This window comes from Quercus suber, unplaced genomic scaffold (genome assembly GCF_002906115.3).
Source record: "Quercus suber isolate HL8 unplaced genomic scaffold, Cork oak 2.0 scaffold_330, whole genome shotgun sequence".
Taxonomy (NCBI): Eukaryota; Viridiplantae; Streptophyta; class Magnoliopsida; order Fagales; family Fagaceae; genus Quercus; species Quercus suber.
In genome coordinates, this window is record NW_027069783.1 from 115,552 (window position 1) to 139,992 (window position 24,441).

Consider the following 24,441-nt stretch of genomic DNA (forward strand, 5'->3'; position numbering starts at 1 on the left):
ACTAAAATTGAAGAACAACAACAATTTGAACCACCTATTCCAAAGAATTACTTGGAGAGGCCACGTAGCATCTTAAGCTACTCATTAATAATTTTTTTTACCATATTGTTAGTTATGTTAGTCCCCATTAGTTTTTTTTAGATAATTTATCATCTTTTAAATTTCAATAAGTATACAGCAAAATACAACAACATAATGACAAAAGAAAATTTTATAAGTTCTACCGAGACTTTTAGGGGGGGGGGGGAGCAAGTAGAGTGGTTATATAAAATTTTTGTTGTCAATTTGGTCTTGCAAATAAAGGTTTTAGGGGGTATTTTGGTCATTATCAAATTTCAAGGGTCTTTTAGTCATTTTTTAGGTTCTAAGAGTATTTCAATCATTTTTTTAGGTTTTAAGACCATTTCGGTCATTTTTAAGGTTCTAAGGGTATTTTGATCATTTTTTTAGGTTCTACGGGTATTCCAGTAAAATTAGAGGATTTCAGGGGTATTTTGGTCATTTTATTGGTTTCGAAGGTATTTTGATAAATTTTTAGGTTTCAAGTTGTAAGGTTGAAATTTATCAACCATCTTGTTGACTTTATTTCATGACAATTTGCTTGTAATTTAGCACTTAGTAACCCTGTATTTAGGTGGGATTCATGTAAGGGTAGTGTGTGAAGTGAGTGTGAAGAATTGCTTATCTGTGTGCAAAGAAGCAGTGACTCGTAGCTAGAACTCGTGGCTTGCAAACCGACAAATGTTGTGCACGTGAGAAGCATACGGGGAGATGAAGGGTCACGCCAACTGTCACACTACAAGACAAAAGTCTCAAACTAGCCAGACCGTTATCTCGCGACTTAAACTCGCGACTTGGACCAGCCGCGAGGTCAAGCCGCCAACCAGCCCTGTTTGGGAAAAAACTGACTCTTCGTATTTCAAGCACACACCACTATATATAGACCCTTATACCCACAAAATGTAGAGAGCTTCCAGAGAGAATTTTGTGAGAGAAACCCTAGAGAAAAACAAGATTGCCTTATCCCCAATCTTCACTAAGAGACTCTTCAAATTCCTCTACTCTCTTCCTCTCCATTGATACATCCTTGAGAGGTTCTTAACCAAATCCTTTTCTCATCACACCCACATATGTGAAAAGGTTCATTTGGTACTAAGGGAAGCAGTTTAGACAGGACCAATGGTTATTGGTTGATGCTATAGGTTATAGCGGTAAGCTAGAAAAGAAAAAAGTTCAACGCAACCTCGTTGGAGCAAGAAGTTTGGAGGGCTTAAGTACCTAGATAGATTAGGCTTGGAGGGTTTATTGCTGTTTATGTATCCCAACTACATTTTCTAGTGGATTATTAACAGCTTGGAGGGCGATGGAGAGGTTTTACGCCGAGAGCTTCGGTTTCCTCTTTGATAACACATCGAGTGTTGTCCTTGTGTTTGTATCTCTCTTCCTTTATCTTTGCCATTTATTTTATGTTGTGGATGTGATCATATTTGGCTTAGATTGTTTATCAATTTTGTGTTTGGCTTATGTTCATGTTCCGCACATTAATTGTTTGATAATAAGCTTGAATTGATTTTTTGAAATTGGGGTCTAAACGTTCAAGGTGTTTTACACACATTTTGAACATTCACAAGTGTATTAAAGTCATTTTTTAGGTCAAGGATATTTATGTCACTTTTTAGGTTACAAGGTCATTTTAGTCATTTTTAGGTTTTAAGGTCATTTCAGTCAATTTCTAAGTTTCAAGGTCATGTGGTCATTTTTTTGTCCTAGGAGTATCTTGGTCATTTGTTGGGCTTCATTGTTATTTTGGTCCTTTTTTAGGTTTTATAGTAATTTTGGTCTTTTTTTAAGTTTCTTGTTATTTCAATCATTTTTTGGGTTTTGTAGTAATTTTGGTAAATATTTAAAAAAAAAAAAAAATTTAGGGTGATTCTATCATTTTTTTTTTTTTTTTTTTTTAGGTTCTAAAGGTATTTCAGTCATTTTTTAGGTTTCAAAGGTATGGTAATTGGTGAGGAAAAAAAAAACCATCGAATGTGACAAAAAGTATCACCAAATGTGAGAAATCTACGGTCTAATGTAATGTTGGTATTACCTAATGTGACAATGAAACCATCGAATGTGAGAAAAGGAGAAGGGGACTACCAAATACGAAAAAAGTACAGTTACATGTGATGTTTGTACTGCTTAATATGACAATGGAACCATCAAATTGAGAAAAAATAAAGGAACTACTATATGTGACAAAAGAACTGTCAAATTTGATATTGGAACTACATAATGTGATAATGGAACCATCAAATTTGATAAACAAATAAAGGAATCACTAGATGTAACAAAATAACTGTCAAATGTGATGTTAGAACTGCACAATATGAGGATAGAACCGTCAAATATGAGAAAATAGTAAAGGAACCATCAAATGTGAGAAAAGAACTGTCACATGTGATGTTGGAATTGCACAATTTGAGAATGGAACCGTCAAATGTGAGAAAAAGGTAAGGGAACCATGAAATGTGAGAAAATAACTGTCACATGTAATGTTGGAACTGTACAATGTGAAAATGGAACCGTCAAATGTGAGAAAAAAAGTAATCTGGTATAGCAAATTACCTACTAGTGAGTACCATACCCCTCCTTTTTTGGGGGATACCGTAGAATTACCCGTCTTTTTTTTTTTTTTTTTTGCTAGGTAATTGGTTATTGCGGGGGCTTGAACCCCTGAGCTAGTAGTTTCATGGTAAACCGAGTACCACTTGGGCAACAAGGCCCGGTGGTGAATTACCGGTCTTATTTATGCACATAATTTGTGTGATTAGTATGAGTGCAAGGTGACTTTGGATGTTCCCACTGCTCTTTGCTGCTCAAAGGGCTAACACATTATGATCGATTGAGATATGACAAGTAAGTGTTTATAATTCCTAATAATGTTTTCTTTGACCAAGCACCTTGTCAATATCTTCATTAATTTTACGCATGGTTCATTTAATGGATGCGAGGACAAATATATATATATATATATATACACACACAGACACTTTTCCTGGTAAAGCGAAAGATATTTTAATGATTAATATAATTTCTCCCTTTTATTTGAACAAATAATGTACCCGTTTGATGCGTAAATTAATTTAATTATATAAAAAATATATATTTGAAAAATAATATTAAAACTATCGTAATATATAATTGTGAATCACTCAAAAAAAAGAAAAACTTAAAGAGGGGCTATGGATACGTAGTGCGCAATTTTTATAATATTATATAATACAAATTATGAAATACATGATTAAGATAATTAAAATAAATATTATGTTTCATTTTAAATTTCTTGAAACTTATATAATATAATTTTAGCTAAATTAAACCCTACTAACTATTAATTAGGTAATAAATAGAAGTTTTTTCCTGAGTAATTTTTTAAATTTCTTGAAACTTAGATATTAGACTTTCAACTTAACTAAAAAATCCTAAAAATTAATAAAATAAGTTTTACAATGAGGTTGTAGCCAATTGTTGCAACCAAATCTTCTAGAAGGCAACTTTTATTATATAATATATCAATTTACCATCAGAAAGGAGATTGACCCTGAAAGTATAAAATTCCATCAATTAGTTCTCTTTGTATTTAGTACATATTACCTTGTTTGCATAAAAATTACAAGAAATTTTTATGGGCAATCTTAACTTCTTTTTATAATTCAATAATTAAAATATAGGGGACTAGAATCCTAAGGGTCTATTTGATTTGAGCAAAAAAGTGGTGTATTCTGTATTCATTTTCAATTTTCATGAGACCCCCTACTAAAAAACTTGTTTGACTATATTTGTATTCAATTTTTATTTTCAATATCCCAAAAAATAGGATTTGAATACAAAAACTAAATACAACTTTTTGGTGTTTTCATTTTCATGAAAATGAATGCAGTAGTATTTTTGTAAAATACCAAATATGTGGATCCCTCTAAAATTGACTTGTCCTGTCAAAAAACACTCTCTCTTTCAATCGTGTTGAATTTTTAATTGAAAAATATAAAGTGAAAAAAAAAAAAGAAAAAAAAAAAAGAAAAAGAGCAAACACTAGACTAGAAAATAATGTCTTCTTTCAATCGTGTTGAATTTTTAATTGAAAAATATAAAGTGAAAAAAAAAAAAGAAAAAAAAAAAAGAAAAAGAGCAAACACTAGACTAGAAAATAATGTCAAACATGAAATGGATTGGGTAGAGAAAATAAATACAAGATTTGAGAAACAAAAAATGAGTTTAGAAAATGAAAAGAGAAAATGAATCTACCCCCAATGATAACCAAACAAAACTTAAATGTCTCAATCAAAAACACATGAACCACTAAGTGAACTACAAAGCTCTAAGGGTCCGTTTGGATATAGTTGAAAGTTGAAAATTGAAAACTGAAAATAATGTAGCAAAATAATTTTTAAATGCATGAATAGTGCCGTGGGACCCATTTTTAATGAAAAAGTTACTAAAAAGTGAAGTTTGTGGGTCCCATGAACAGTGTACGAGACCCACTGGTGTGCTAAAAAGTGTCTGAAAAGTCAAATATTAGTGGTACTGTTCATGAACCGTGAATGAACAATAGCCGTTTATCTCCTGAAACGCATGCCAAAAAAAAAAAAAGAGGAAAAAACGCAAGACGCAAACGTGGGAAGTGCAATATGCACTTCCCAAATGCACACTTAGTAGTCTTATCCCAATACATCTCTTTCATGAATAACACTTACTATTGAACAAAAGTCCAACCTATTTTAAAACCTCTACAAATGACTTCAAAAAGGAATATATATATATATATATATATTGCCTAACCTAAAAAAAATAAGATCAGAAGAGTTAATCATCTCAGTTCCAACAAATTACTTAAAATTTACCACATAGTACTTATTATTCAACAAACTAAGCTAGCGTTCTGCATGGTTACTTATTTAATATTAATTCAACATTACAAGCTAGAGTACCACATAAATACAGCATTTCAAGTTACCACAGTAACTCAAAAACAGGCTTGCAGGAAATAATGTTACAAACACAATACATAACGCAACAATTTTTGGAACTTTTTTACAAGGGTTGATTTGATAAATTTTTATTAATTCTAATAAAATTTTACTATTAACTTTAATTTTTATTTATTTATCACTGACAACTTGTCACCTCAACCTGTCAAACATTGACCGTGCAGAACACAATACACAAAGCAAATCTTCTAGCATACTAACGCTTCATCTCTCCTTCCACAACTGGAGCCATCGACACTGCTTTATTGTGCATGTGCGGATTCCCTCTCCATCCTAAGCAAAACCAGGAAAATCCTATCATTGATAGCCCATGTGAAAAGCACAGCAAGTAATATAGAAAATGAAGAAGAAAACAGAGGAAGTTTAGAGAAGAGAAGTGATTCCAAAGAAATGAGAAAATTCTGTTATTGATATTTTTGATCTGATACAATCCACAATATATATCCCTAACAGTATCCGTATATTGTGGAATGGAGTAACAAATCCTAATCAACCCATTCTAGATCACTGACACGTGTACAATCTCTTACCCTTCCTTATGCTACCTGTAGTTCAGCCTATTATAACTATGCTACAGGTCGTTTACTAGCTGCTCTATCATCAGCTTCAGTGGCTCTGTCATCGGCCTTGCTGTCTTGTGCTTGAGCCTTGACCTCAGCATGTATGAGTGCCTCTACAAGTTTTGCTAGATCAACCAAAGCAGAGGGAGAAGACATGATGATGTGAAGAAAGAGAAAAAAGTGAGAACAGGGAGGACAAGGTGAGGTGAGGTGAGGTGATGAAAGAGAAAGAAGTAAGAGAGAGAAAAGAATAGTTTTTAATTAAAATATAAGAACGATAAAATATTATTATATGGGTTTACCTTTTTGCTACAATGCACACGCCAAAGATGGTTGTGCACTGTAACTGAGAAGCTAAATTTTTTAGCTATAGCTCTACCATTACAGCCCCATTTTTGTGATTGGTGGTGCTAAAAAAAGCAATATAGCTTTTAACACCACCAATGCTAATGCTCTTACAAAGCATACATTTAACACTGCGTGCGTTTGTTTTTTGGCATGAACTTTGACCTAGAGGAGCTTTTGAGGAAAGTCTCGTGTAACATACTGTCGTTTTTATTTAATTTAATTGTTCTCAAGCATGGTTATGTGAATCATAGTTCTCAGAACCGGACCGGACCGGGAGGTCGGACCGTGAAAACCGTGAACCGTGATGAAAACCGGTTTTTTAAGCATAAAGAACCGGGCATATGTGGCAATTCCGTGAACCCCTAAAACCGGGGTTGGACCGTACGAACCGGTCAAGAACCGTGCGGTCCAACCCTTTAACAAATTTTTTTTTTTTTATTTTTATAAAAACAACTTAACACAATTTTATTCTACTTAATTAAATTATCCATCTCTTACAAGGAATAAAAAAATTATAATTAAAATCCTTCAAAGATATTCAACTTTACTTCAAAAATTAATCATAAATTTTAATGTTTTCATGGTTATTATTTTATTTTATTAACTTTCTTATTTAATTATTAAATATATGCTTGAAAATCATTAAATTTCCCTCACATATATAGATATATTAGTCAATTTTTCTAGTTTTTATAAATTTAATACCTATATTTAGGCTTTAATTAATTATTAAATTAATTATGACGTCATCACGGTTCGACCCCGGTTCGACCTCGGTTCAACCTCAAAAACCTTGAACCTCTCCCTTTTACGGTTCAATGAACGGTCCGGGTCTGAAAACCTTGATGTGAATTCAAGCTTTGACAAAAAGTATATTAATGTGGAGTGGGGAGTGAAGAAAACATCTTATTGTTAGCTGAAAATATTACAACTGCTAATGAAATTAGATAATTTATTTTCCAAACATAATATCAATAGAATCAAAAGCAAATACAAGTTTGAAGGAAATTATTTTGATTCACTCAAAAGCAAATAAAATACAGATATAAGACTAGGTATAAGAACCATGTAGAATACTCCTCGATAAACTATAAGCATGTTTATCTAGAACGCCAAACATGTCTTTCCATCCATTGTCAAACTTTATGAGCCTGCAATTAGTTAATAGAAAACAACGTAAATAGGAAAATGTCAAAGTAAGTAAAGAACTTAATACCAACATTTTGAGGGTTAAAAGTTTTTTTTTTTTTTTTTTACCTTCTAAATATTCAAGAACGTAGTGCTAAATCCGAGCACCATGAAGAATGTCTCTGACCAAATACAGCTCAGACAAGGCCTTGATAATGTCCCATCGTTCTTGTGGCAACTCCATAGAGCATGACACTCCAATCTTGACCATGGATATTAAACACTCCTCTGTTCTGTCTGTATCTCCACAATTGTTTAACAGTTTTGGGTCTGAAATCTCTATTACACGATTAGGCAATGCCATGCTAGCATAGTTGTGAAGGTTAAGGCCTCCCTCAAACACACAATTTGTGGGTCTCTTTCCTGTTATCATCTCCAATAATAAGATTCCATAGCTGTAAACATCTCCTTTTGTTGACACATCACATCCTAAACCGTACTCTGTCATTCAAAATATTTGATGTAGAAAATATGTTCACATTATGACTTGGGATTGTAAAAAGTAATTATGGTTAATGTGGAAAAACATATGTTAATAATTAAAAACTTTAGTAAATTGTTGTTACCTGGAGGAGTGTACCCAATTGTTCCCCTTATTCCAATTGAGTCGCTTTGTTTTGGATTTGTACATTCTAAAAGAAATTTCGCAAGCCCAAAATCTCCAATATGAGCAATCATATCACAATCGAAAAGAATATTACTTGGCTTTAGATCACAATGAACAATTGGCATTGGGCAACGGTGATGTAGGTAATCAAGTGCACAGGCAACATCAATGGCAATGCTTATTCTTTGAACAAGGTTCAAATTTTGTATATCTACTTGCCTAGTATTTGTTTCCAAATCCATATGCAACCAATTTTCTAAACTTCCATTCGGCATGAACTCATAAACAAGAGCCTTAAAATCATTGCCATGAAAATCCACACTTGAGCAAGAAGTAATGATTTTCACAAGATTCCGATGACGAATATTTTTCAAGGCTTCACACTCGGAGATGAAGCTCTTAGGAGCTCCTTGACGTTGAATATTTATTACCTTGACTGCAACAATTGATTCATCCTCACCAAGGATACCTTTATAGACCGAGCCAAAACTACCCACACCAATCAAATTTGCTGACGAAAATCCATCAGTTGCTTTAAGGAGCCCTTGGTAAGACACTTTCAAAAGTGATTGCCTTAAAGAAGATTCTGAAGAATTATCTTTTCTTTGACTTTTGTGCCGACAAAATAAGAGAAATGACATTATGGTTACTACCAAAATCACACACGCCATTGAGATTGCCACTTTGAGTGCAAGAGGCCACTTTGCTTTCTTCTCTTCTTTTGTTAAGCATCTAGGAAACTTTAATTCTGATATGCCCCCACATAGCCTACTATTTCCAATGAGTGATATTGCACTAGAATTTGCGAACACTCCTTTTGTTGGAACCTCTCCTTCAAAATCATTGAAGGATAAATTTAAATTCTTCAAGGAAAGTTTCTCCAAGAAATTTGGAATTTGACTAGACAAGTTATTTCGAGAAAGATCCATGACTTGAATACCTCTTAAAGAACTCAAGTATGTTGGAATTGCTCCCTGAAAGAAATTACCCTCCATATAAAGGTACTCAAGGCTTGTACAAGAGCCTAGGCTACTTGGAATTTTACTTGACAAATTGTTCTCAGATAAGTCCAACTCTACTAAATGGACAAGATTGCCAATCTCTGATGGTAGCAATCCAATGAAAAAGTTTCGAGCTAAATTAAGTGAAATTGACAATGAGGAAATTCCAAAGAGTTGTTTTGGAAGGGTGCCACTAAGGTTGTTTTGATACAAATTTAACAACAACAAATTTTGGCAATTTTCTATACTTGATGGGATAGTTCCTTCCAATCTATTATTGTCTAAGTACAGATAATTTATCAATGATAGGTTTCCAAGGGTAATTGGTAACCTTCCTGAGAGCTTATTGTCACTTAAAACTAATCGTTGTAACTTATGAAGATTGCCAATCTCACTTGGGATTGTCCCAATTAATTTGTTACCATCCATCAATAAGTTAGTCAAGTTGACCAAATTACCCATCCTTGGAGGGATCTCTCCAAAAATAAGATTTTGGCTAATTGCAAAAACCCTAAGTGAGGTTGAAAGATTACCCAAAGTGTTAAACAACGTACCTTTGAATTGATTCGCCCTGATATCAAGTATCTGCAAATTGCTACAATTGGCCAGGGATTGAAAGAAATCCATTTCATCAGCATCTCCACTTCCTAAATTATTTCTATCAACAATCAACTTCTTCAAACGTTGTAAGCCTCCAAAATTGACTGATACTTTTCCCGTAAAATTGTTTTCTTCAATTAGGAAGAGTTCTAATTCTGAAGCATTAGATAATGAAACCGGAAGAGATCCGGTAAATTGGTTTCGATCAATTTGAAACCACTGGAGACGAGGAAGGGTGAGAAATAAGTCTGAAGGAAGACTTCCACTAATCTCATTTTTGGCCAATGAAAAAACAATAATAGACGAAAGATTATATAAAGATGGAGGGACCAAACCAGAGAGTTTATTTCCACCAAGTCCAAGATATTTTAAGCTTTGTAACTGACCCAAGGCATCTGGAATATGTCCTCCCAAAACATTGTCAGCTGCAGATATAAGTTGTAGAGAACTAAGGTTCCCAATGAAAGGTGGGATTCCTCCCATGAGATTGTTTGTGTCAAAAGAAAGAGACTTTAGCATTGACAAAGAAGCAAGCTGCTTTGGGATTGACCCTGAAAGGTTATTCCTAGCTACAGAAATGAAATTGAGGTTGGAACAATGGGAAAGGTTTGCAGGAATTTCCCCATCAAAGGAGTTATTGTACAACATCAATGCTCGCAACCTGTATAGACGGCCAACTTCATCAGGAATTTTGTCTCCAATGGTGTTGTTTGCGAGCACGATTTGTCTAAGAAAGCTAAGGTTGCCTATGTATGGAGACAAAGAACCCACCAAATCTCTGGACCGCAGATCTAATATTGTGACTCTTCTATGCTTGCGGCCGCATGTCACACCTTCCCACTGGCAGAAATGGTTGGAATCATTCCATGAGCTGAAAATGTTTCTAGGGTCAAGTGTTATCTTACTCTTGAACGCCAACAAAGCTTGATGATCCGTTTCATTCCCACCAACATAACTAGTGGTGCCAGTACTATCACCAAAAACAGCAAGTGTTTTTACATGCAGCAGTACCACGAACAATAGAAGGATCGCTTGGAAGTGAATTGAGCAAAGTAGATTCAGACTCATAGCTGCAACTGGAGATTTTCTTCCTTGCCTTTTCATTTCCATTCTGCGAGTTTTGTGTTGTATTTGACTAATTAAGGTGTCTGTAGAGGAAATGTTGCAGGAACAAGGTTTTCATGATGACAAAATAGGCGTCTATTCTACAATATAATACACCATTTATGGGGATATCGTTGTTGCCTTGCTTTGACAATATATCAAAAACAAACAAAAAGGAAACGGCATCCAAGACGCAAAAGTTGAAAAAAAATAAAATAAAGTAAGCGATTGCAGAAAACATGAAGAGAACGCGGTACCAAGTTTTCTCAATCCCTATAGGTTGGGCACTGTAAGGGAAAATTACATTTTAAACTGCCTAGTTTATGGGATGTAAACATAAAATTTGTCTCAAGTAATTTTTTTTTATGTTATATACTACATTAAAAAAGTTTAATAATTGTTTTACTAAGCAGCTTGCTTTACATTTCAAGTGATAGATGGCATTGAAAGTTTTATTATTGCTTTTGCTTGTCTCTCTCTCAACAATTTAGAAACGTTGAAGTGGAGACCGTCTTCCTCTACGTATGAGTAATCTTATAAATCGTCACATAATAAGTTAAAAAAAAAAAAAAAAAAAAAGAGCTCTCAAAATGTTTAGAGCTAAACTCTCTTCCATGATAAAAGATGTCAAGAAGAATCTCAATGGTACTAATATAGGACAAGTTGGTTTTATTCTAATATTGCTAAAGTAGGATTAGTTGAATTAACTTTCCCATGAAGCCAATTCAATGCCTAGTCACAGATTCACACAATTTAAGCACAATAGTCTTGGACTCATTACTGCAAGTGACGATCCTTTTCCTTTCCTTTTCATTTCCAATGTGAAAATTTTGCCTTTGTGCTTGACAAAATTATTGCATTTATTCGGCAGAAATATTGGTGCACCATGGTCTTGATATTGACAAAAAAAAGAAGTATTTACGTCGCTATTTCTTGTCACCACATACCAAAAAAAACAAAAAAAAGATAGTGTTGTTGCCACGCAACTTGCTTAAATAAGATTAAAGATAATGCCGCCCATGTGCCATTGATTGATGACATTGAAGAATAATCCTAGCCTACTTGAATTTTTGGTATGATTCTAATTGAATTCCTATTTCTTGTGCTAGTGTCTGTTTGGATTTTTCTTTCAATTTTTTTTTTATTAAAAAAGTTTAACAAAATTAACTTTTCTTTAAAAGAGTAAAACTTAAATACATAGTTGCAATACATTATTTTCTACAATTCAATTCAAACACTTTGTCTTTTTAAATTTAATTAACATTGAAAAAGATTATTACTATTATTATTATTATTGTTGTTGTTGTTGTTATTGAGACAATGGAATTTAAATCTATGCATGGCATTCACTTTAAAATGATTATTATTTATTATAAAGTCAAGACATAAATTAGTTTTTGGTATAGACATGATTCGAACCCTAGATCTTTTATTCAAAAACAAAAGGCTACTTAAGTTTTATCCTTTTAAAAGTAAGCTAATTCTATTGTTTTATCACACATTTAGCAAATAAACTACCAAAAACATAGCTTGTCTCACATTCTATTGCATTTATTCGGCAGAAATATTGGTGCACCATGGTCTTGATATTGACAAAAAAGAAGAAGAAGAAGTATTTACGTCGCTATTTCTTGTCACCACATACCAAAAAAAACAAAAAAAAAAAAGATAGTGTTGTTGCCACGCAACTTGCTTAAATAAGATTAAAGATAATGCCGCCCATGTGCCATTGATTGTTGACATTGAAGAATAATCCTAGCCTACCTGAATTTTTGGTATAATTCTAATTGAATTCCTATTTCTCGTGCTAGTGTCTGTTTGGATTTTTCTTTCAATTTTTTTATTAAAAAAGTTTAACAAAACTAACTTTTCTTTAAAAGAGTAAAACTTAAATACATAGTTGCAATACATTATTTTCTACAATTCAATTCAAACACTTTGTCTTTTTAAATTTAATTAACATTGAACAAGATTATTACTATTATTATTATTGTTGTTGTTGTTGTTGTTTTTTTTGAGACAATGGAATTTCAATCTATGGCATTCACTTTAAAATGATTGTTATTTATTATAAAGTCAAGACATAAATTAATTTTTGGTATAGACATGATTCGAACCCTAGATCTTTTATTCGAAAACAAAATGCTACTTAAGTTTTATCCTTTTAAAAGTAAGCTAATTCTATTGTTTTATCACACATTTAGCAAATAAACTACCAAAAACATAGCTTGTCTCATATTTTTGCAAATAAGTGAAGTGATCTTCGGCTTGTTTTATTGTTACTCTATGTGCGCCACAACAATTAATATTTGTAAGATCTTTTGGCAGTATTGCACCTTTTTATTTGGTGCAAATTTGTTTAGTAGTTCTCTCTTTGGTTTGTACTTTATGGCAATTTGTATTTGGCCGTGATTTGGTTTGGGTTATGGAGAAATCTCTTTTGAGGGTCTTAGTTCATTAGTATAAAAGAACCAGAGCATTCCACAGTTATTTTTTAAATGCTAAAGTACATTTTTGACGCTTAAAGTTTGTGGTTATTTTTATTTTTGCCTTTTATGTTTCAAAATTTTCATTTTGCTCCATCATTATGTTGCTCATAAATTGTCAGTGTCACCAAATTATTAACAAAATTGCAAAACAAAATTAAACATGATATATCAAAATGAAAATTTTGAATTGTAAACGTCTAAAATGACAATCCCAAACTTAAGAAAAAAAAAAAGTATTCTTTTGTCTCTTTTTTTTTTCAACATGAAAAAAAAAAAATATATATATATAATATATATATATATGATCATATACATTTGACACTGAAAAATGAATAATTATCTCATCCTACAACAATAGATAGAATCCCCAAATAAAAATACCACTAGATTGAGCACCAGTGATTTCACATATGATGAAATCTTGGCCAGTTGATCAAAGTGGGTAGCTCCAATAGACCCATAGATTATGGAATAAATAGGGTGTGTAGGTCCAATCAACACACCACATATAGACGCGAAATCCCCCCACCCCCTCTCGTTACCGTAGGTGCTACTCTCACCCCATACTGCTCACACCAAAGCTCCTAAATCCATCCCGAGCCCTTTCTTTCATCTCTCTTCTCCAATCCTCGATCAAACTTGCATTCCCCAAGCATTATGAAATGGGGGGTCTTTCCTTCACAAGGAATGGGAGACAAACGAAATTGAGTTACTGAATTCATTTAATAAATGTTCCCCCACTTTCAGAGTTTAGGAGCATAGATGGGATTTTGGCTCATTGGATTCGCTCTTGATTACACGAAGCACAAAAGATAAAAGCAAGGGAAACTCAACTATCTTTGATGCATTAGATATCTTTTTGTCAAAGATAAGATAAGGATATATATATATGAGAACAGCACAGTGCGTGTGTGTTTTTTTTTTTTTTTTACAAAAACCACATTTTTTAACCTAAATTTTCACGTGATTCTCACTTTAGTTCCTAACTTTTATTTCCACCGCTTTTAGTCCCTATCTTAAAAAACACGTCTCATTTTTGTCCCTACCATTACATCAGAGATGGAAAATACACACATAGCAAACAGAATGCATTGTTGGCACACTAAAAGCTAACATGGCCATAAAAATATTATTAAAAATAATTATTTTGCATTTTTAAGTACCACATCAGCATTTTAATTAAAAAAAATTAAAAAGCCCAGAAATAAAAATCTAGGCCAGAAAATAAATAAAAAATTTAAAATAAACATTAATCTAATTAATTTTTTTCTTACTTTTCATTTTTTTTTTCCCCGTAAGAACATACATCCTCAAGCCCAGAAAAGTTCAAAACCAGAAAAATTCACATTTGGGTGGACTTTGGAATCCTTTGATCTTAATTAATTATTTCTTAATCTAAATGAACACACAAGTAAGAAGAGAAAACAAAATCAAAAGCACCCACATCACAATAACCAAAAACCCGAGCTCTAACATTCCAATCCTCAAAATTGTACCTCATTTTCTCAGCTACCAAACAAAAAGACATACTAAAAAAAGTGTCATTTAAGTTATATAACCACATCAACCTCACAAAAACTTAACCTTTTCCATTACCCACATCACAAATAACCAAGAACCCAAGCTCCAAATCCCCATCACCGAAAATTTTCCCCCATTTTCTCAACCACCAAACAACTCCACCCTTTTTTTTTTTTTTAAAGCTCAAAGGTGAGATTCCAAAGCACATTGAGGGTCACCGCGGGCTTCAAGTAGGCCCAATCACTCTGGCGCTCCTTGAGCTGCTCCGCTGCGGTCTCTCGAACCATCATCAACGGCTCGCGCATCACACGGCAGCTGCAAGCTTGGCGGAGGAACCACGCAGCCTAGCAGAGGCTTTGGCGCTGCACGAATCGGTGTTGATAATTGGGTTTTCTCTGGGGTTTTTTGAGGATTTGTGGTCTGAAATTTATGGATTTTGGTTTGATAATTGGGTTTTGTTTTGTTTTTGATGTTGGATGATTTAGATGTTTTGTTGTTGATTTGGTTGGGTTTTGATTTACTGGTTTTGGAGATATGTTTGGGATGAAATTCTATGTATTTAGTTGAATTTGTGTTATGAGAAATGTTGGAAAAGAAAATCTTTGAGTACTATGTTCTTCGTTCTTGTGATCTGGGGTTGTGTTATTGTAATCTGGGTTTAAGTTCTTGTTTATTCATGTTTTTCAACATGAATAAACAATCATGCTTGCTTCAGAGAGAGGTTGGTGAGGTCGATTTCAAGCTCAAGGGTTTGGTTTTTTTTTTTTTTTTTTTTTTTTTTTTTTTAATTTCTGGATTTGTGTTCTTAAATCTGGGTTTATGTTCTTGTTGTTCTTGTTCAAGACACACTTAAATATCAATTCATGTGATTTTTGGTTTTTAATTTTGTTTTATTTAGTTAAAATTAATAAATTAATTTTTTTAATTTAGATGCTGACGTGACATTTTTTAATGCCAAATAACATTTTTTATTATTATTTTAATGGCCATGTCGGCTTTTAGTGTGACAACAGTGCACTCTATTTGCCACATGTGCATTTTCCGTCTTTGATGTAATGGTAGGGACAAAAACGAGACACATTTTTCAGGATAGAGACTAAAAGCAGTGGAAATAAAAGTTGGGGACCAAAGTGGAATCACATGAAAATGTAGGGACAAAAATGTAGTTTTCGCCTTTTTTTCTTTTTGGCATGAGTTTTAACCTTTTAGAGCTTTTGAGCAAAGTCTCGTATAACACATTGTCATTTTTATTTAATTGTTCTCAAGCATGATTAGGTGACTCACAATTTTTAATTTTTGTATGAACAATCATAAATCAACATAATAGCTATCTTCTCAACCAATAGTAGAATAAAAAAAAATTGCATAATAGCCAAGAGCCTTATGGCTCAACTTGTTGGCATCTCCTGATGTTTTAGAAATATCTAGGTTCAAATCTCTCCTCCCTTAAAAATATTATAACTGCAAATGAAATTAATTAGATAATTAATTTCCCTAGCATGATATCAATAAAATCAAACACAAATACAAGTTTGAAGGAAATTATTTTGAGTTACTCACGCATGTAAACTACAGATATAAGACAGGGTATAAGAACCATATAAAATATTCCTCCATAAACTACTAGCATGTTTATCTAGAAGGCAAGATACGTCTTTCCATCCATTGTCAAACTTTATGAACCTGCAATTAGTTAATAGAAAACAACATAATGAAGAAAATATCAAAATAAAGAACTTAATACCGACATAAAGAGGGTAAAAAGTTTGATTTTTGACCTTTTAAATATTCGAGAACGTTGCTCTAAATCCTACCACCATGAAGAATGTCTCTAACCAAATGCAGCTCGGACAAGGCCTTGCTAATGTCCCATCGTTATTGTGGTAACTCCATAGAGCATGCAACTCCGATCTTGACCATGGATATTAAACACTCCTCTTTTTCATCAGCAATTTTTAAAAGTTTTGGGTCTGTAATCTCCATTACATGGTCAGGCAAGGCCATGCTAGGGAGAAAATTGGCCTTTGCCCCTTTCGCGCAAAAAATCTAGCATTTTGCCCCATTTCCCAAACTAATTAGGAAAATGCCCTTGTTTTGAAACTCAATTTTCTCAAAATCGAGTTTCAACATCACTATAGGCTCCTTAAAACGCCACTATAGGTATGGGCCGATCAAATTTAATAATAATNAGAGCTCGAGTTTCATCTGTCCACTATAAGGGCTTCCAGAAATTTTGTTTTTTTTTTTATAATTTTCAGTTTGTTATAACTCAATTGTCCAAAAATTGAGTTTTAAATTGAAACTCCATTTTTAGAAAATCGAGTTTCAAAACAGAGGCATTTCCCTAATCAGTTTGTGAAATTGGGCAAAACGCTGGATTTTTTTTTTTTTTTTTTTTTTTTTAAAAAAAAGGGCAAAAGCCCATTTTCTCCCCATGCTAGCATAGTTGTGAAGGTTAAAGCCTACTTCAAACATACTATTTGTGGGTCTCTTTCCCATTATCACCTGTAACAACATGATTCCATAACTATACACATCTCCTTTGGTTGACACTTCACTTCCTAGACCGTATTCTGTCATTCAAAATATTTGACATAGATAATATAGTTCATTAAAATTTAGAAGGTCAAAAAACAATCATAGTAGATGTGGGAATGCATGTATTAATAATAAAAAGTTCAGTAAATTGTTGTAACCTAGAGGAGTGTACCAAATTTTTCTCTTATTCCAATCAAGTTGCTTTGTTTAGAATTTGTGAGTTCAAAAAGAAATTTTGCAATCCCAAAATCTCCAACATGAGCATTCATATCACAATAAAAAAAAAATGTTACTTGGCTTTAGATCACAGTTAACAATCAGCATTGGGCAACGGTGATGTAGGTAATCAAGTGCACAAGCAACATCAGTGGCAACGCTTTTTCTTTGAACAAGGTTCAAATGTTGTATCTCTACTTCCTCAACATCCATTTCCAAATCCAGATGCAGCCAATTTTCTAAACTTCCATTAGGCATGAACTCATAAACTAGAGCCTTAAAATCATTGCCATTAAAATCTACACTTGAGTAAGAAGTTATGATCTTAATAAGATTTCAATGACGAATATTTTTCAAGGCTTCACACTCAAAGATGAAGCTCCTAGTAGCTCCTCGATGTTCTTGACTGCAACAATTGATCCATCCTCACCAAGGATGCCTTTATACACTGAACCAAAACTACTGACACCAATCAAATTTGCTAAAGAGAACCCATTAGTTGCTTTAAGAAGAGTTTGGTTAGGGACTTTCAAAAGTGATTGTCCCAATGAAGATTCTAAAGAGTTATTCTTTCTTTTATTTTTGTGCCAATAAAATAAGAAATATGACATTGTAGTTACTACAAGAAGAACACATGCAACTGTAATTACCATTCTGAGTGCAAAAGACCACTTCCTTTTCTTCTCCTGTTTAGTTAAGCACTTAGGCAACTTGAGTTTTGAATTTCCTCCACAGAGCCTACTATTTCCAACAACTGATATTGCTGTACTAGCATTTGAGAAAACTCATTTTGCTAGAACCTCTCCTTCAAATCATTGAAGGATAAATTTAGGAACCTTAGGCTAAGCTTGTCCAAGAAATTTGGAATTTGTCCAGACAAGTTGTTTCGAGAAAGATCTATACCTTCAATACTTCTCAAAGAACTCAAGGATGTTGGAATCTCACCTTGAAAGTAATTTTCCTCCATGTTAAGGTACTTAAGGCCAGTGCAAGAGCCAAGGTTGCTTGGAAATTCACCATAAAACTTGTTCTCAAATATGTCCAAATCAACTATATGGACAAGATTGCCAACCTTTGATGGTAAAGATCCACAAAAAAGTTTTGAGCTAAACTAAGCGAAATTGACAGCATGGAAATTGCAAAGAGTTGCTTTGGAATAGTACCACTAAGATTGTTTTGAGCTAGATTTAATGCCAGCAAATTTTGGCAATTTCCAATACTTGAGGGTATAGTTCCTTGCAAACTATTATTTGCTAAAGCTAGTATACTTATCATCGTTAAGTTTCCAGGGTTACTTGTAATGTTCCAGAGAGTCGGTTATCGGAGAAAATGGGCAAATGCCCTTTTCACGCAAATTATGTAGAGTTTTGCACCATTTCCCAAACTAATTAGGGAAATGTCCCTCTCCTGAAACTCAATTTGATATAAATCGAGCTAGGCCCTATAGTGGCGTTTTTAAGGAGCCTATAGTGGCGTTTTGTAACTCGACCTCCATGAACTCGAGTTATAGGTAAAAATAAATAAAAATAAAAATTGCCTATAACTCAAGTTCATGGAGGTCGAGTTATAAAACGCCACTATAGGTCCTTAAAACGTCACTATAGGCTCCTTAAAATGCCATTATAGGGCTCAAGAATTTTTTTTTTTTTTTTAACTCGATTTATCTCAAATCGAGTTACAAAAGAGGGGTATTTCCTTAATTAGCTTTGGGAAATGGGGGCAAATCACTACAATTTTTGCTCAAAAAGGGCATTTGCCAATTTTTCCTGTTGGTTATCATTTAAAAATAATCGCTTTAACTTATGAATATTAACAATATCACTTGGGATTGTCCCTATGAACTCGTTACCATCCATCCTTAACATGTTCAAGCTAGCCAAATTTCCAAATCCTAAAGGGATCTGTCCAAAAATAAAGTTTTGACTGATCGAGAAAAAGTTAAGTTGGATTGAAAAATTGCCCAACACATTTGGCAACTTACCTTTGAATTGATTATACATGAAATCCAATTTTAGCAAGTTGCTACAATTGGCTAAAGATTGAAAGAAATCCATTTCATCTGCATCTCCACTTCCTAAATTATTTGAATAAATAAATAACCCCTCAAAATGTGGTAAGCCTCCAAAGTTGATTGATAATTTTCCCGTGAAATTGTTTCGATCAAGTTCGGGCGTTGTAGCTCTGACGTATTAGATAATGAGACTAGAAGAGATCCAGTAAATTGGGTTTTAGAAATTTGTAACCGCTGGAGATGAGGAAGGGTGAGGAATAAGTCTTTGGAAGACTTCCCTGAAGTTCATTGTAAGGAATTGATAAAATAGTAATAGACGAAAGATTATATAAAGATAGAGGGATCATGCCTGAAAGGTTATTGTAAGCCAATCCAAGTATTGATAGATGTTAGGACATATGTGAATCATGTTAGGAACATACGTCAATATAGAATTGGCTAATCCTTTGATAAAATGCACTTTACTTGTAATTGGGTAGATCTAAGATGTGTTTAATGCTTCAAACAATAATGTTTCAAGATTAAGTGTTAAAGTCATGTAAGTCTGTCTAATAAACAAGTGAAGAAGTGCTGAATTTTAAAGCTCGACAGTTAGTATCTATTGAGGTTTAAAAAGTTGCTGAAGCACAATGCTTAACAGCTATCTCGATAGATAAGCTATCTATCGAGGTTTATGAAATTCAGTTTTTCAAAGTTGATTTCAATCCAATCCGTGAATACATGTTTGGGCTTTCTTTTCTCACAACCCTAAACATATATAAGGATTGTTTTAAGGGCCATCAAAGGTTGCGCAAGTGTAAAGCAAAGTCGTGTTCATGCAAATTGTGATCGGAGACAGAATTGCCCTAGTTCATCTTTCTATTCAAGAAGTTGCTATGTTTATACACCGTAGGTTTTTATAACAAAGGAGCTTCATGATCTTCATCGTGTTGATGAACTAAAAAACTTTGCAGCCAACATCTTTCTTAAGTTGGTGAGTAAGTCGCGTACTGGGATCTGTACATCGAATTGGTTAGTCACGTACTGAGAGCCATACAATAAAAGGAGAGATTGTCACTACAGAATAAGTCCAATTGGGTATTGGGGTAAGGGTTCAACTGTAAGTTAGTATAAGGTACTGGGATTCCTTTACTTGTAATCGCTTGTTGTGATAATAGTGAATTCTCGAGAGTGGTGACCTTAAAATCTTTCGGTGGGATATTTGCCGCATAGATTTTTCCCATTCGTAAACAAATCATCGTGTCAATTTAATTTTCGCTGCATTGAGTTATTTGGTGATTTTTTTGCGTCACCATGCTATTGCATGCTAATTGAATTAATTATTTAACTTGGCTAATTAATTTGTTAATTCATCACAAGGGGTCAATACATTCTTAGCCTATCAAGTGGTATCAGAGCAGGCACACTCTGATTAGGGTTAATCTTTCCTGTGTGATCCATTAACCTCTGTTTGTCATAGATAGAGGACAATCTCTTATTATACCTCCTTTATTTGATAGCACTAATTATGCTTACTAGAAAGTACGCATGAAAGCTTTCTTGTAGTATTAGATGAGAAAGTGTGGCAAGCTGTGAAGATAGGCTAAACCAAGCCTAAGGAAGCACCGGCTAATTGGGATGATGCTAAGATCAAGGTAGCTAACTTCAACAGCAGGGCATTGAATGCTTTATTTAGTGCAGTCACGAATGAGGAGTTCACGAAGATATCCTCTATTGAAACTATGGACTATCCTCCAGACAACCTATGAAGGAACCAAGGCTGTCAAGGATTCAAAGTTTTAGAGGCTTACCATAAGCTTGGAAGAGATTAAGATGGAGGAGGATGAGTCATTTGATGAGTTCTATGCCAAGCTCAAGAACATAGTGAACTCAACCTTCAATATTGGGAAAACCATTCTCGAACCCAAAATTATTAGAAAGGTGCTTAGATCTCTACCCGAGAGATTTCATGCCAAGATCACTGCAATTGAGGAATCAAAGGATATTGACAAAATTCCTTTGACAGAGCTGGTTGGCAATCTGCAGACCTATAAGTTGGGTTTGTCTAAGATCGGGAAATCGAGCAAAAGCAAGAGCAAGAGCATGGCATTGAAGGCCAAGAACAATGACATTGATGAGTCTTTAGACAATGAAGATTCTAAGATGAAATTTTATATCACTCGACAATTCAAAAAGTTTATGAAAAATGCCAATGCTAAAGGATTTGACAAAGACCGCAAGTAGTCTAGCTCATCTCAGCTCAAGAACCGAGACAAAGGAAAGAAAGATGCTAGGGATGGTGATCAGTACACTGTTCCCTCAAGACCAAAATGCTTTGGATGTCAAGGTTTCGGACACATGAAACAAGAGTGCCCTACATATTTCAAGACTATTGGGAAAAGTAAGACACTTGCTGCTACCTTGAGTGACACCGAGCCTGAAGATGATTCCAACAATGAGGATGATGGAATCCTAAATGCCTTTACTACCACTATAAATCCTATTGAAGGGATTGTTGAAGATGTGGATGAAGAAGAGGAATTGGTGGAGTCTAAGTTTAAAAAGATGGATAAGCAAGATGACATCTACACAACCTATGCAAAGTTATACAAGGTCTCGGAAAAGCATGAGAAATTGTATAGGTTGGTCACTAAGAAGCTCAGTGATGTGCAGCTTGAACGAGAAGAAATATCCACAAAGTTTGATGAAGCCAATCAGACTATTAGAGCACTAAGATTTGAGAATAATTTCTTGACTAAGAAGACTAAGAAGCTTGAGGCAAAACTGTTCCAAGTCAAAGTCTAGTTGAAAAGGACTTTAAGTGCAAAGCTTGATGAGATGCTCAGTCTTCAAAAATCTACTTCCGATCGAACCAGTTTAGGGTATGATTTCTCTTCTCCTAGTATTGCTTCTGCTAGTACTACTATTTTTGTTCCTCCTAGTAATATTGCTGAATCTGATAACATTGATGTGCAAAATGTGTTAGCTAGTGAGAACATAGACAATGGTAAATCTATCTTAGGAGCACCCCCTAAACAGGATAAGAAAGATATCAAAAACCCTAGGGCTAAGAAGCGAAACACTCAAAAGCCTAAACAGAAGAAGCAACATCTCTGTCATCATTGTGGAGCAGTTGGACATACTTGACCTAATTGCTACAAGTGGTTAGCTACTCAACAAAGCAACATTATGATCTCATCGGGAAACCAGAATTAGTTCCCATCTTCCTTTGCTCCTCTTGGAGATCTTCTCAAAGCCCTTATGTTCCTTTCGAACTTGAATGGTTTCATTTCTTCCCCCTCACCACCGGATCAAGGGTTTTCAAAATGGAAAGGTTCTTCTAAGGTGTGGAAAGAAAAAGGCTTCCAATGAGTCAGACGCTTTCTCTCTCTCTTCCTTTCTTGTTTTTGTTTTTGCATTACTTGTGTGTTTTACTTTCGTGTTTTAAGTCAGTCTAGTTTTATGTAGTGTTTTGTTTTACATGTTTTTATTTGTTTATTTTTCAACTTTGCTTTATTTTGTTTTTCATAAAAATAAAAATAAAAAATGAAAAATTAGAAAAATACAAAAACAATTTTTGTTTGTGTACATTGGTACTTGTGTACCTTGGATGGCCATTGAAACAAAGTTTTCAAAACTTTGTATCTTTTATAGCTTAGATGAGCATCTCTATGCACAACTAAGCAAGTGAGCATTGTGGCTCGTGATTATGATGAGTAAGATTAAGTAATCTCTTGTACTTAATACTCGTATCACTCCTTTTGATAGGAAGGACTAGAAAATCCTAGCATAAATAATCATCTCACCACTGTTGCCCGCCAATCACGAAATGACATTTGTATGCTTCAGCATAGCTAAAGTGGAATGTCAAATGCTTAACATCATTGGGTATTTCTTTCCTATCTCTTATATGTCTATACATGGTTTGCTTAAAAGAAAAATATGCAAAGAATAATAAAAAGCAAAAAGAATAAAAATGATTTATATATGATTGTAAGCGTGTATTCTAGGAGATGTGGGAGTTATAGGATATACCTCGAAGGTGATAATCCCCATCAAACAGTTATAATTTTGTGTGAGTTAAAGTGATTTTTTCATATCTCAAATTGTCATAACATGTAGACATTTATGCAATCTTACAATGTTTTTCACACACAACACGCAATATTCTTTGCTAATTTTGATACATGTGCAGGTACAATGTGATTTGGCCATTACAAGGAATACATGCGTTAATGTATGCTCACTAAACTGTCTTAACTTGTTTTTAAAATATAAAATTGGTTAGATTTGTTTAGTGTGTGTGTGTGTGTGTGTGTGTGTGTTTTGGATCTATGAGCTTGACATTTTTCTTGTTGATAGATGATTTTAAGAGCTTAAAATGTTGTTTGGATCTTTGGTTGTATAGCATGCTTGATTGCATTCATATCTGTGTTTTTCTCTTCTTGAAAAATTGTTTTTAAGTAATCTCGATAGTTGCTAGACACTTCTCGACAGCTAGGCTATCTATCAAGCCCTTTTAGCTTCCTTTTATCGTATTCTCGATAGCTTCTTGATAGCTGCTTGATCCATCGAGAAACTTTCTAGATGCCCAATAATAGCTTCTCGATCCATCGAGATCCTTTAGCTGTGGGCCTCTCGACAGATCCTAGATAGCTCTTCGACAGCTGATTCACGCGTTTTAAACCTCGATACCTCTCGACACCTCTCGATCTATCGAGAATTATGGATTTCTATATAAAGGGTCCTCACCTTCCCTAACACCTTTCAATCACTTCAAACCTCTTCCCTACTCAATCTTCGGTCTCAAGATCATTTTCTTCATATGATATGATGCTCTCTCACTCATTAATCATGCATTTCATATCTTTTGATCTAACTTTTGGGGTTTTTGAAAATTTTTGAGATTTTCAAAATTATTGAGGTTTTTGCTAAAGTTTTGGAATGGGTTTTGTTTAAATGATCCTAAGTGTTCATGCATTGCATCACATTTACATTGTAACTATGATTCATACATCTTTAGATGTGTGTTCACTTTATTGCAATAATGTGTGCTGGTAGGTTTGGATTGGGCTGAGCGCATGATGGTTTTATGTTGCATGTCACATGTTCATGCATTTTCATGCATACATACTTTCAATTCTTTATATTCTTTTATATTGATAGTGTTGGTGCTTTTCTACTTATCTCTCTCTCTCCCTCTTCCTCTTTCTTGCGTTAGTCTACTCTATGGCACCCAAATG

At 33.9% G+C, this 24,441-nt stretch overlaps 1 protein-coding gene, 1 long non-coding RNA gene and 1 pseudogene across 2 annotated transcripts; all 3 read right to left on the reverse strand.

Moving 5' to 3' along the window:
* Window positions 1-4,860: 4,860 nt before the first annotated feature.
* Window positions 4,861-5,681, reverse strand: LOC136071615 (uncharacterized). Its single transcript, XR_010632926.1, has 2 exons — window positions 5,567-5,681; window positions 4,861-5,309 (listed from the first exon to the last, which is right to left on the reverse strand). It is a non-coding gene; the product is annotated as an uncharacterized LOC136071615 (long non-coding RNA).
* A 1,234-nt stretch (window positions 5,682-6,915) lies between these two features.
* On the reverse strand, window positions 6,916-10,708 carry LOC112036182 (receptor kinase-like protein Xa21). Its single transcript, XM_024068989.2, has 3 exons — window positions 7,699-10,708; window positions 7,202-7,573; window positions 6,916-7,095 (listed from the first exon to the last, which is right to left on the reverse strand). Exons 1-2 carry the CDS (start codon window positions 10,448-10,450, stop codon window positions 7,227-7,229), a joined length of 3,099 nt encoding a protein of 1,032 aa, XP_023924757.1. The 5' UTR covers window positions 10,451-10,708; the 3' UTR covers window positions 6,916-7,095; window positions 7,202-7,226.
* Window positions 10,709-16,129: 5,421 nt separating this feature from the next.
* On the reverse strand, window positions 16,130-19,064 carry LOC112036169 (probable LRR receptor-like serine/threonine-protein kinase At3g47570; annotated as a pseudogene).
* Between the last annotated feature and the right edge of the window lie 5,377 nt (window positions 19,065-24,441).